The following is a 13,015-nucleotide window of genomic DNA, read 5'->3' as shown; positions in this document are numbered from 1 at the left end:
CTAGTTTGAATGAATCCCTTTTCTTTGCATGACACCTTAACTTTACAGTACAGAATGGCTCTTTCGACAATATCCTCCTTAACATAGCATTCAAGAGAGGCTCTCGGGAGCGCGAGTTATCGCCACATCCTTTGGATTTTCCCGGCAAAACCGGCCCGAGTCCTTCGCAGAAATATCCGCCTACGGGGTTTTTATAAACTAGGAAGTTAGTTGCGGTTGGTCTCGTTTTTTAAGTCTCCTTACAAGCTGTTCACACACCGGTTAGAATATAAAAAAAAACAAACAAAAAAACCCGATTACATGAAAATTCTGGTTAGCCTACATTTAATTTTATGGTGTTGTATGTAATTATGTATTTAACTATACTGTGTAATATTAAGCAACTACATGTAGTCTAGGGTAGGATAGGATTAGGATTTGGTTGAGGGTTAGCTGCATGTAATTATGCATAATTTACTGTTGTTGCTGTTATAATGGTAAGTCCAAGAATTACAATGTAATATGATCGATAACGCGCAACCCTTCCTTCATACTGTAACCCGAAGGGAATGACCATATAAGGAGTGTGTGTAGCCTATGAGTCCCTGGGGGTGGTGCTGAAAGAACAGCTCCCACTAAACACGACATCTTTTAATAGCGGTCCCCTGTGGCCACTGGCCACTTTTTCAGGAGACCCTCGGTTGGGTTATTGCTGCCAAGGGGTGCAAGGGAGTTATGACAAGCCATGAATCAGGAAAGTTCCCATGCCCGGACCGGAGCTTTGAAAACTGAGGGATATGTTGGAGCGACTATGAGAAGATGAAGAGGCAAAACCTGCGGACACTCGCCTTAATTATCTGCACTTTGTCCTATTTACTCATTGGAGCGGGAGTCTTCGATGCTCTCGAGTCAAAGCAAGAGAAAACACAGAAGGGCAAGCTCGACTATCGAAAATTTCTACTCATGCATAAATATAATCTCACCAGGCTTGACTTTGATCAGATTGAAAAGGTCGTGTTGCTTCTGAAGCCTCACAAAGCCGGAGTCCAGTGGAGGTTCGCCGGGTCTTTTTATTTTGCCATCACTGTGATAACGACCATTGGTAATTTTTTTTTTCTGATTAACTTAATTTGTTAAGAGAGTCATTCTAGTCGAATTATGTTAGTTTCCTATACTATATGCCATTCAACTTTAAAATCATTTGCACTTTTTAGACTTTTATGTAAAAACAAATGTTTCATTTTCCAAAAATGGTTTAGCCTATTAGTGAAAATTATGAATCCCCTTATGAAAAGGGGCAATTCAATTCCTTCCACTAAAAATGTAATTTGGTTACTTAGTTGCTTATAGCATTTGTGTTCTGTGTTCCTGTTTTATTTTGAAGACATTTTCGATGTACTTAAAATCATTGCTTGGTTTTTCCTTTGAACATATTTTCTCAAATAAGAGTAATATTTTTAGGTAGGCTATTGTAATCATATACTAGCTATATGGACTTTAACATAGGCTACAATCACCAAAATGCCCAAAAAACTGTATTTTTAACCGGAAAGTTAATCTGGCAACTGCAGCTGACAGTTTTCAAACCTGAAATCAACATTTTATTATGTGCTTCTTTGAAATAAAAATACTGCCGAAATTCAGCAAAATTCAATCTTAGTGAAATGTGCTCGTTAAAATGACTTAGTTAACACAAATAATGAAATTAGACTCAATACAGTCATTATTGAAGTGCTTAATCCTGTGTTACGGTTCATGGTGATTTCGTCATTGCTTCCGGTGGATTAGTTCAAAAATGGTCATGGGTTATTTTTGGAAGAGCACCCTACAAAATGCTAATGTATGTGAGTTTTGTCTCTGCGTTTTCACTAGCTGAAGACAATTACGTTGCATTGCCTGTTGAATGATAATAAGGCTAAATAGTATAGGTTTATTTATTTCTCTTTAACCCTCATGCATGTTTTGTTTGAAAGACTCTAATAGTTTTTTTAATATCAGATTAAAAATGACTTTTGCTATTCTTATTGATCATATATTGTACAAATACTCATTTTTTTACATATTCAAACATCCTTCATGACAAATATAATTATTTTTTGTCTTGACTTGAATATAATCAGTTCATTTAGATTTTACCATTTGTGGGTCACCATGTCAGTTTGTATTAGGTTATAGGGTTAAATATTGATTCACATGGACTGTAGGGTTTGGATAAGGTCAGATGAAGATATTTACATAAATCATTTAACATTACATTTTGGAATTATGGTTATTATTTGTTCATGCACATAAAAAGTAGTCATTCGGATTATTTCAATATATATTTTTTATTAGATTGATTTATAGATACAACATCAGCCTTTGTCCAAATAATAAAACAAAAGAACAGAGATTTTGAAATGTTAAATTCTTCATTACTTCGTTCTCCTAATTTGCTTGTTGAAAACTTAATTCATGAGTCTTTTTGGTATCCCAATACCAAGATCTTCAAAAATCTCCAGGCTAATGCCATATTAGTCTGCCCTCATTGTAGTTTACAGCATCATGACATAGCGATGGCTAAGTGCAATGAACGTTAGTAGTAATATTTACAGAAAGTTAAAGAACATCCAGTACAAATAAACGTGGGAGGTATGTGCGTGTGACGAAGAGTCTGATTACTCTGGCCAGTTACAAACAGTGAAGATATTGACTGTCCTGTTTACCTATAAATTATTCTGTTTAAGAGGTTGTTTAGCTGATATACACAACCAAAGAACACTTATGTTTTTTTTCTGCAAGGTTGAATTGACCCAGTAAATCTCAAACTCAGTCGAACCAAAGACCCATTGACATTCTCTGGTATGGTCTTGACTAACTTTAAATTAACTTTGAATATTATCACTTGTTGATACTATCAGGATTATAATGGGTGCAAGTTGATGACACTACCGTTAACATAAATTACCATGTAAAAGCCCTCAAATTTCATCAAAAAGATCTTCATTTGTGTTCCGAAGATAAACTAAAGTCTTATGGGTTTGAAATGACATGAGTAATTAATGACAGAATTTTAATTTTTGGCCGAACTATCTCTTTAAGCGTTGAGTTGTGTTGTTGAGAGGGAAATGTATTCTAGACTAAGCAAAGGGTCATATATTCATTGTGATTGGTTGATCAGGAACCAATCGGTGACCAGAAACTACCCATATTATAAAAACATAACATTTTATTGGGTCAAACCACAAATCACGTGATGTCCATTCCAATGGATGCAGGATCTGTAGGTCTACAAACATCTAAACATACAACATCCATTCTTCCATGAAAATGTTGATTATTTAAAGGGATACTACACTTTTTTTGGGAAATAGGCTCATTTTACAACTCCCTCAGAGTTAAACAGCTGGGTTTTACCGTTTTCGAATCCATCCAGCCAGACCAGAAACTGATATTCTTCTAAATATCAGAAAATCGGCTGGATGGATTAAAAAACAGTGAAACTCAAACCCTGAAGGAGTTGTAAAATGAGCCTATTTCCCCAAAAAGTGGAGTATCCCTTTAAGTCACGTATCTTGTTCTGCTCTCCTTCCCAAGGTTATGGCCATGCCGCCCCCAGTACGGATGCTGGGAAAGCGTTCTGCATGGGGTATGCGCTTCTGGGCATCCCCCTCACCCTGGTGATGTTCCAGAGCCTGGGCGAACGCATCAACACCTTCGTCCGCTTCCTGTTGCACAAAGCCAAGAAATGCATGGGCCTGCGGAGGCCGGAAGTCTCCATGGCCAACATGGTGATCATCGGCTTCTTCTCCTGCGTCAGCACCTTGTGCGTAGGAGCAGCTGCCTTCTCCCACTATGAAGGTTGGACCTTTTTCCATGCCTTCTACTTCTGCTTCATCACCCTCACCACCATCGGTTTCGGGGACTACGTGGCCCTGCAGAAGGACAACGCCCTCCAAAACGACCCTCATTACGTGGCCTTTAGTTTTGTCTATATCCTGATGGGCCTCACAGTGATTGGTGCTTTCCTCAATCTAGTGGTGCTACGGTTCATGACGATGAACACCGAGGACGAGAGAAGAGACGCGGCGCAGAGGGCGCTGCTCTCCAAAGATCAACCGATAGCTTCGGTTCTGCGGCGTCCGGACCCTCCGAGCCCAGCCGCCGCGGGACGAGACAAAAGACGAGGGCTGAAGAGCGTCTACGCTGAGGTGCTTCACTTCCAGACGGTGTGCTCCTGCCTGTGGTACAAAAGCCGAGAGAAAATGGTGATCCTCCCGCAGGATATGTCCTTTACTGACGCGCTGATGGAGCAAGGAGACATGTCGCCCCACCACTTTTTCGAACCCGGCCCGACGGGCTGCGTGTGCAACCCTCAACGCTGCTCGGCCATTAGCACTGTGTCTGCTGACCTGAGAAACATCTCGCCGTTCAGGCTCTTCTCCAAGAGACGCAGCTCTGTCTGAATCACCTCACTTCCTTATACAGTCACTGTAGATCTTTAATGAGTCACATGAATTTTTTGGATAGCATAAGATGCTTGAACGGACCACCCAAGCTCGAGATGGACTGATGAAAACTTCTTTTTACACCAACACATCTAATCTCTATCAAGTCTTCTACTTTAAATGAACCCTGAAATGGTGCAATAGATAACAGTCCAAAAAACCTCTGGAGTGCGATTTTACCCTGTTCAGATGAAATACGTGTGGGATTAGAGTTTTCATAAATCATTTTTGGCTTTGCATTGCAGTGTTGTTTGCCATTCAGAATTGAACTGAGAATGCCTTTTAAATTCCAATTCTATTCCAGAATTTGAGTTGAGTTTAGATAGAAAGATAGATGAAATGTCATTTATGTTTGAAGTAACAGAAAAGTCTATTTATATATTTCATAATGGTGACTGAAAAATATGAGATGGGAGAAACAAATATATTGCAATACGTTCGCATTTGCTCACAAAAAAAAATTGAGTAAAAACACTTTTTTATTATTTTTGTTGTGAGTGAACGCTGATTTTTTTTTTTTTTAGGGGAAAGCAATACTTTTGAGAAACAAAGCAAAAAGTTTTGATATAATACAAGTTAAGAAAACTTATTTTCCTCCCTTCTCCTATTTTTCCCCTTTGGGGGATCCATTGAATGCATGATCTGCGTTGAAATTCTTTCAATAAATTCACCTTCCTATCCGTTTAACTTCCTGTGGGGTGTTGCCAATTCAATTTATACTCCTTAAAAGACCAATTCTATAATTCTGCAATTTGCATAACCATGTTGCATTGATAGTTTTTGTATTGTTGAGAACCTGAGACTCTTTATTATCTGCGATTTGATGAAGGATATTATTATTAGACTATGTAATGAGTCACCTGTAATACGCTGTAGACTTCAGTGTAATGAAACACCTATCAGGTATTTGTTGATCCAGGTGGCATACCAACATGACTCCCTCAACCTCCTAAACATATTAACCTGATGGAGGTCACGTGGAGAGATAAAATAATATTCAGACCGGCTGCACTTTGTTTTTTTTGTTTTTTCAAAAACGAGGACAGAGTTGTCTATGTATGATATCTGAGTCAACATCTCGGCACGGAAAGTGCATACGACTTTTGAAAGTGAGGTATCTAATTACTCTAGATGTTTAACACATAAATGTCAGCTTTGAAGATAAAGAATAAATATGACCTTGGTCTGAACTGTAGGAAAAACAGCAGTTATCCCATACGGACCCTCTCAGCACTGATCTGGACATCGTGTTCTGTGTATCACTCATGAATCAGAGAGGACTTGCTGCTCAGGCTATGTTTGGCTCACACAGGAGTGTGTGCCATCTTCACATCCTGCCAAGGAGAAAGCGCTTTGTGTCCAAGACTTTGCCTTCAGCTATTAAACCTGCATGACACAGTGACAGAAGGAACGCCATTACAACAAATGCCTGTATTGCCACCAACCCCCATGGTGGCGGCATCTGTTGCTTTTTCTTGTATATTTTTTTTGGTTTGGCATCATGTGAAAGGTAGAAAATATCTTTTGACCAGCAGGTCAATGAGGGTAGGACAGAGTGTACATTTATGTTTCTAATCCTGTCCTTACTAAGGGACCAGAGCAAAAATAACTCTCTGCTGATTAGAATAATAACAATAAAAAAGAAAATGCCCATGTGAAATGAATCCTTTTTTTGTATATGGTGAAAGGTTTAATAAGGAATATGTTACAAGTTCAAGTTAACCTTTTTGGGGGGTTATAATCTATGACGTCATATTTTTGTCCAACATTTTGTAAAAAAAAAAAAAAATTTGATTTGAATGACTTGAAATTAGCGGAAGTAGGAAGTCTGACGTATCAGGCTAAGGTGTTTGGGCAGGTGAGAGTTGAAAAATTAAGGAATTATTTTCTATAATTTGTCTTTGCTTTACCTCTTATATGTTCACCTGAATGTATTTGTAAATTTACATGTTTCTTCAATAAAAAAATAAAATAAAATAAAAAAACAGGGAAAAAAAGAGTTGAAAAATGAAAGCGATGGTGACGACAGCTGCCAAGAAAAGTCGTTTCAGGTGGTGAAGTTATTATATTTTGAACATGTACTTAATAACCTGCACATGACATGAATCTTTAACAATAAGAGCGCGTAAAAGAAAGTTTTCTGATTTCAAGTTGACTTCAATACGAGGACCCCGTCCCTTTAAAACTACCCAGTAGCAACGAGCCTTTTCATTGGCTGCAATAAAAACACAGTGCTGAGCGTTGAGGAACCTTTCAGACCTGTCAAATCTCGCAGAACATAAAGATTAATGTCAAAGAGATGATTATGAAAATCTTTGACCAGAATCGGCAAATCGCATTGTGCGCTGCAGGCACAACTGTTGCTCTGCTTGGACTCGGTGTCGTGTATAAATATATGCGTCAGGAGAAAAAGTTAACCCGAGTTGGAGTTGTTACTCAGCTGCTGGTTCATCCGATGAAGTCTGGGAAGGTGGTGTCGGTAGAGACAGCAGAATGTCTGCGAATGGGTCTGAAGTATGGCGAACTGCGGGATCGGTGAGTAATTTGTTAAGTGTTCATCTTTGCTTTCCAGTCGTGTAATTTATTTGAAAGCATAGTCTGTCTGTTTCATTCGCGTTTAAATGTAACGTTATATGGGTCAGTCAGTGTGCGAACTATCAGTGACTTTTAATGATTTACCGTCTGATAATGCTAACGGAAAGCGCTCGAGCTGTTGTTGCCATGTTTTTGTCTATTTTGTAACTTTTGTGTGTACTTAAACTTTTGAAAACTCGATAATATGAATAGCCTCCTTGTATTTTATGTAAATGCTGCTAATTGTGTCGTTCCACGTTTTGTTTTTCTTTCGTGGGGTTCAAAGTTCAGACACCTCTCACACACCACTCATAATTCGCGACATAACATATCGTGCACATATTTTGTTTTGTTGCAGTCACTGGCTGGTCATCACTGAAGATGGACACATGGTGACGGGGAGGCAGCAGCCTCGTCTGGTGTTGGTGTCTCTGAACTGTGAGGGAGGACAGCTGTGTCTTAACGCACCCCAGATGGAGGAGCTGAGGGTTCCTCTTCACCAGCCCAGTAATGCAGTTGTGGACTGCAGGTACATGGTAGTGCTACAAACAGTGACCCACCCCACCTCACCAACACTTAAAGGGATAGTTCACTTTGAAATTAATTTTTGATATGTTTTAGCTTACTTCAAGGGCATCCAAGATGTAGGTGTCTTTGTTTCCACGGTATTTTCAATTTTGATATTTTTTGGTCAAACCGTTCTTGTCTGTCAGTGGAGATTTATGGGGTCCACCCTGGGTTCACCTCAAAAGAGCATGCACAGGGAGATGTTTTAGAGTTTCACCCCTTCATTGCTGAGCCCTTTCTTTCTGCATCGTGGCCGATTTGTAGATTGTACTCACAAAAATTCAGTGAATTTGTTTTTTTTGTCGATTTCCCATTTATTTCCTATGGTCGTGATTTTTGACTGAAGAGCACCTTCCAAATGCCATAAAAGTCACCAAGTTTTGTACCATTCCAATGAAGCTGTGTTTTTTTTTTTTGTTTGTTTTTTTTTTTACATTTCAAAACAGAAGATTTTCCGGATTTTCCAGATCCTGCCTGTGCAAACTCATTTTATGTGTGGCCAAAGTTTCCTTTGTAAGAGAGTTCTTCTAGTTGAAGTGGCATACTACTGAAACTTGAAAATAATTTTGCTTGTGTGTCCAGAGTCTTTAGTATCGACGTTCAGGGCAGGGATTGCGGGGACGATGTGTCTGACTGGCTTACTCGATACCTGGAATCAGACAAGAAAGTTAGCTTGGTGCATTTTGAACCTCATCTAAAGGCCCAGAGACCTTCTGAGAAAGATCCCCTCTATCCTAAGGACGAAAAGGTTTGATGGACAGTCCTCTACATGTCTTATACTACAAATAAAATAAAATAATTTTTGTAAAACTGTAATATTGACTCTTGAGATGTGGGACAAAACATGTCTCATAACGATTTACTAGTTTTTGATATAGAAACATTCCTACTTTAAAAATTTTTAGATAGTAGAAATATATTATACCAAATATATTTATTAATGGGAGAATGAGAAATGCCTAATTATATTTTAGTATTTTTATTTTAGCCAAATTATATTAAATTATCACTCAATCATCCTAAAAGCAGAACTCTAGATGTATAATTAAAAGGAAAAAATACTGTCATGACAGAAAAGAATCCCGATATATAAAAATAAATAAAAAATATATATATTATAAGGTTTCACAGCTGTGCTTCTACTGTACCTCCTTTCAACATATATGAAAATCTAGTGCAATATGACATTTTTGTTTTAATATCTAGGATACAATACACAAAACCTATACTAATTGTTGGAAATGACTCCCCATGACTGTAAAGAAGAGATCTAATGTTTCCTGTGACCTTCTTTGGGTTATATGTCTGTTATGTTCTATATATATGCTATATATCTGTCACTGGCATTATCTGATCTAATTTTTCAATTCTTCAGGTGGCCTATCCCGATGCCGCTCCCATCATGCTAATGTCGGAGGCCTCTGTTAGGGACCTGAATACCCGTTTGGATAAGGATGTTACCGTCTTTCAATTTCGTCCCAGTATTGTTGTCAGTGACTGTGAGGCATTCACAGAGGTATAACTGAATAATCAGGATACAGTAACCATGAATGATATAAAGGTGTGTTATGATGTAAAATAAAACTCTATTATTCCTACACCAGGACACATGGGATCATATTCAGATTGGCCAAGTGGAGATGAAGAGGGTTGTTGGCTGTGGAAGGTAAAGTGGAATATACATTGATTGTTCACAAATATAATCGTTAGTAATGTAACATTTAATTCTGTGTGTAAATATTCAGATGCCTCTTTACCACCGTTGACCCCGAGACTGGAGTCATCACCCGGAAAGAACCACTGAACACGCTCAAAAAGTAAGTGCACACTTTAGATTGAATCCTGATCAAAGGGCAGAGCTCTCAAGTTCATGGCTGTTGTGTTTAGTCAATCATTTTCTTCCTTAATACTTAAATCCATCACAGTTTCCACAAAAATATTAAGCAATAATGATAAGAAGGGATCATGTGACACTGAAGACTTTGAAATCATCTGAAGAAACTGAGCTTTGATCACAAGAATAAATTACATTTTTACAATATATTAAAATAGAAAACAGTTATTTTAAATTCTAAAAATATTTCTCAATATTACCGTTTTGTTATTTTGATCAAATAAATACAGCCTTGGTGAGCACAAGAGACTTTCAAATAAAAATAAAAATCTTACCAACCCCATTTATATATTAATTAATATATTTGTGGTGCAACCACCAACTCAACACCCCCTTTCCCCTTTAAAAAACTAAATCATAAAGGAAGGCATCATATGTCATGTTGTTGGCATCTCTTAATATATCCACGGTTTTCATCACCTACTTGATTTTTTTGCTTCATAGCTATCGACTGACTGACCCTAACCAGAAAACCTCGCCAATATTGGGACAGTACTACACCGTCAAGAAAACGGGCATCCTTCATGTTGGTGAACCCGTTTATAAGATCACCTATTGAAATGGGGCCGGATGGAATGAAATATCAAACCATATCAAAATCGAGTGAATAATTTACATGCAGACTAATTCACAAGTTACAGTGAATCAATATTCTTATCATTTTCATTGAATAAGAAAAATAAAATCATATGTTAAGATTGTTTGTAAAACTTTCTGTATTGGCTGTAGAATTATGGTTGGAATAGAGATTACAAAACCATTAGTCTTCTGCAAAGATAAATGGACACAGCCCTATAAAAAAAATTGTGGGAAGATTCTAAAACACAAAAATCTTCACTTTCTCAAAATAATATCTCACGGGTGAGTAAATAGAGACAGTTTTCAACTTTGAGTGAACACATTCTTTAATGTGCAAAATGTCACCCTTTTTTGCAATGAGAAGATATGAATTCTGTGATTTGTGAGTAATCCGTATACCTCAAAATTACCAGTGTATTAGCAAGATAATTATGATGCATTGCAATAATGATCAGGTTTCATGTAACAACTCAAATCAACAACTTAATTGGAATAGTCTGTGACTAATTTAAAGAGGCATTGAGCATATTAAGCTATTCCAGTATTGTTTTCTCTCAACATGCTAAACGATCCCAACCATCAGACACTGAACTATTGAATAGAATTACCAATACTGTGATTTTTTTTTTTTTTTTTTTTTAAAGGAGACCAGGCATACTGTAAAGCTTTTTGAAACTTAAATAGCACTGTGTTCATTTGGAAAACACCCAATAGATGGTGCCATTTCAGTGGTTACAAGGAGTTTCAGTAGAAGGCGACAACAAAGTTTCTGTTTCTCCATATTTACAGTATTTTATGTAGTTGCTAAGTTCTTTTCCTCTCAATTTTTTAATCTAGGGATGTCAAACTCAATTCCTGGAGGGTCACAGCCCTGCAGAGTTTAGTTCCAATCCTGCTTCAATACGCATCCCTGTAGTTTTCAAATAAGCTTGAATAAAAGCCTTGACATCCCTGTTTTAATCAATTTTTCACTGTTAAAGGGATAGTTCACCCAAAAATTAAAATTGTCATTACTTAGTCACCCTCAAGTTGTTTCAAACTTGTATGATTTTCTATCTTCTATACATTTTATTAGATTGTCCCAGATTTAATACAAGCAGAATGCTCTTTTATGAAGTTACTTCACTTAAAGACATATTTAATAAGATTATGCCTGAAACGTTTTTTTTTATTTTTATCATAATGTTATTTAAAAAAATCGTATATACCGGTAATATGACTTGCTTATTGATTATATGATAATTGTATTTTTGTAATTTAATTTTTGTGATGAAAATAGCTTTGAATGCTGACATGGCATTAAATAAAAAAAATCTGAATCGATCTTTTATTGAACACCAAAGAAGATATTTAAAAAAATGTTGGTAGCCAGACAGTTGACAGTATCCATTGACTTCCATAGTAGGGGGGAAAAAAATACAAAAAAAAAAAAAAAAATCAACTGTCTGGTGACCATCATTCTTCAGAATATATTTTGTGTTCAACAGAATAAACTCCTACAGGTTTGGAACAACATGAGGGTGAGAGTAAATGATGACAAAATGTTAATTTTGGGGTGAACCATGCCTTTAATGAGGAGATTTTAAAGGACTTTTTTTGAAGATTTTATGGGAACTTTTATAATAATATATATATTTATATATTTTTTTTATAGGAAGATTTTATAGACACTGTCAACACACTGTCTTCTATTAGTGTGTTGTCGTTTGTGTATATTCTGCTTTGTGGCTGCAAAGCATGTGTTTTTTCCCCTTGCATGTGCAATGTGTATATCAGATGTGGCGAGTAGACTACATTGGACGTGGGAATGTCCCACTTCAGACCTCACTTCAGTTCCAGTCAATCACACTCGCGTTCACACATTGAACATTTCGTATTTTTTGTGTGTCAATTATGGTAAAAACAGAAAAGAAATAGCCTAAAATACTGCCGTTCACTTTGAAAACGGCTGACAAAAAGCTCAAATTAAGGTATTATATATACTGTAAACGTAATGTCTAATGTTAAAGTTTGTTTCTACTTTTGACTTACGGTACACTATGCACATTGCAATCTTGGAAGTGATTATCTCGATGAGGTTGGGGTTGATCGAGCAGGTCGAATGTCTCACTTCGAGTGGCGTTCCATACGTTATTTCCAAGTAGGAGTTGAGACAAATCCATATTCTGAGCGGTCTGGAATGCAGCATTAGATTCTGTCAGTGACCCAATATTCTCACAGTACCTTCTATCTTTGGTCCAACAACTGGCTCCCAGTGGCTGTTTAACTAACTTGGTTTGTTACTTAATAGTTTTTCAGCTTAAAATAGTTCACCCAAAATTGGAACATAGTGTGAGTAAATAATGACAGAATAAAATTTTTTGGGTGAACTATGCTTTCTTAACTGCTGTTTTCTCACCCCGTCATTTTTGCTGGGTGTTTATTTTGTTATTGAGAGGAAACTTTTCAGTACATATTTATATATTGCTCTAAACAGAGTTCTGTCAGCAGTGTGGATGATGTCGAGACATTCGTTAAAATGTATATTGCTGCAAAGATATTTCCAACTTCTTTTGAAGCGAAGAACAGAAAACAACTTAGCCATGAGTATATCGGGGCACAGAATCACCTTCGGTCTCTTATACGATACGTGTGCGAGCTTGAGAAATAAGTTGCTGGCTGCAGTTCACTTAATGGCCACCGGTGTCGCTAATAACAAGGGTTTCTGAATTCTACATGCATCAATTGAAGAAACGGACGTAACTTGAAACAATCATCACAAAATATATTTGCCGTTTCCGTGGTAGAGAAAGTTAACATGGTGAAAACGCAGAAAAATCCTGTGATATTGATTCTTTATTGAATTAGTAAATTTGCATGGGTTATTGTATCGTATTGCTTTGCATTTGTAAATGTAGTTCTTTTCCAAGCTTAAGAAACTCATCACCAGCATGTT

General features: G+C 37.1%; 2 protein-coding genes across 2 annotated transcripts; both read left to right on the top strand.

The window, feature by feature from the left end:
- Positions 1–401: 401 nt before the first annotated feature.
- kcnk3b (potassium channel, subfamily K, member 3b) lies at positions 402–4,856 on the top strand. The gene is made up of 2 exons (XM_039653454.2): positions 402–1,081; positions 3,556–4,856. Exons 1-2 carry the CDS (start codon positions 799–801, stop codon positions 4,422–4,424), a joined length of 1,152 nt encoding a protein of 383 aa, XP_039509388.2. The 5' UTR covers positions 402–798; the 3' UTR covers positions 4,425–4,856.
- Positions 4,857–6,663: 1,807 nt separating this feature from the next.
- On the top strand, positions 6,664–11,033 carry marc1 (mitochondrial amidoxime reducing component 1). Its single transcript, XM_039653455.2, has 7 exons — positions 6,664–7,001; positions 7,399–7,569; positions 8,190–8,355; positions 8,983–9,123; positions 9,212–9,273; positions 9,353–9,424; positions 9,946–11,033. Exons 1-7 carry the CDS (start codon positions 6,766–6,768, stop codon positions 10,058–10,060), a joined length of 963 nt encoding a protein of 320 aa, XP_039509389.2. The 5' UTR covers positions 6,664–6,765; the 3' UTR covers positions 10,061–11,033.
- The last annotated feature ends 1,982 nt before the right edge of the window (positions 11,034–13,015 follow it).

This window comes from Pimephales promelas, chromosome 15 (genome assembly GCF_988280905.1).
Source record: "Pimephales promelas chromosome 15, fPimPro1.hap1.1, whole genome shotgun sequence".
Taxonomy (NCBI): domain Eukaryota; kingdom Metazoa; phylum Chordata; class Actinopteri; order Cypriniformes; family Leuciscidae; genus Pimephales; species Pimephales promelas.
Note: the sequence above shows the minus strand (reverse complement) of the source record. Positions and strands in the feature narration are given on the sequence as shown.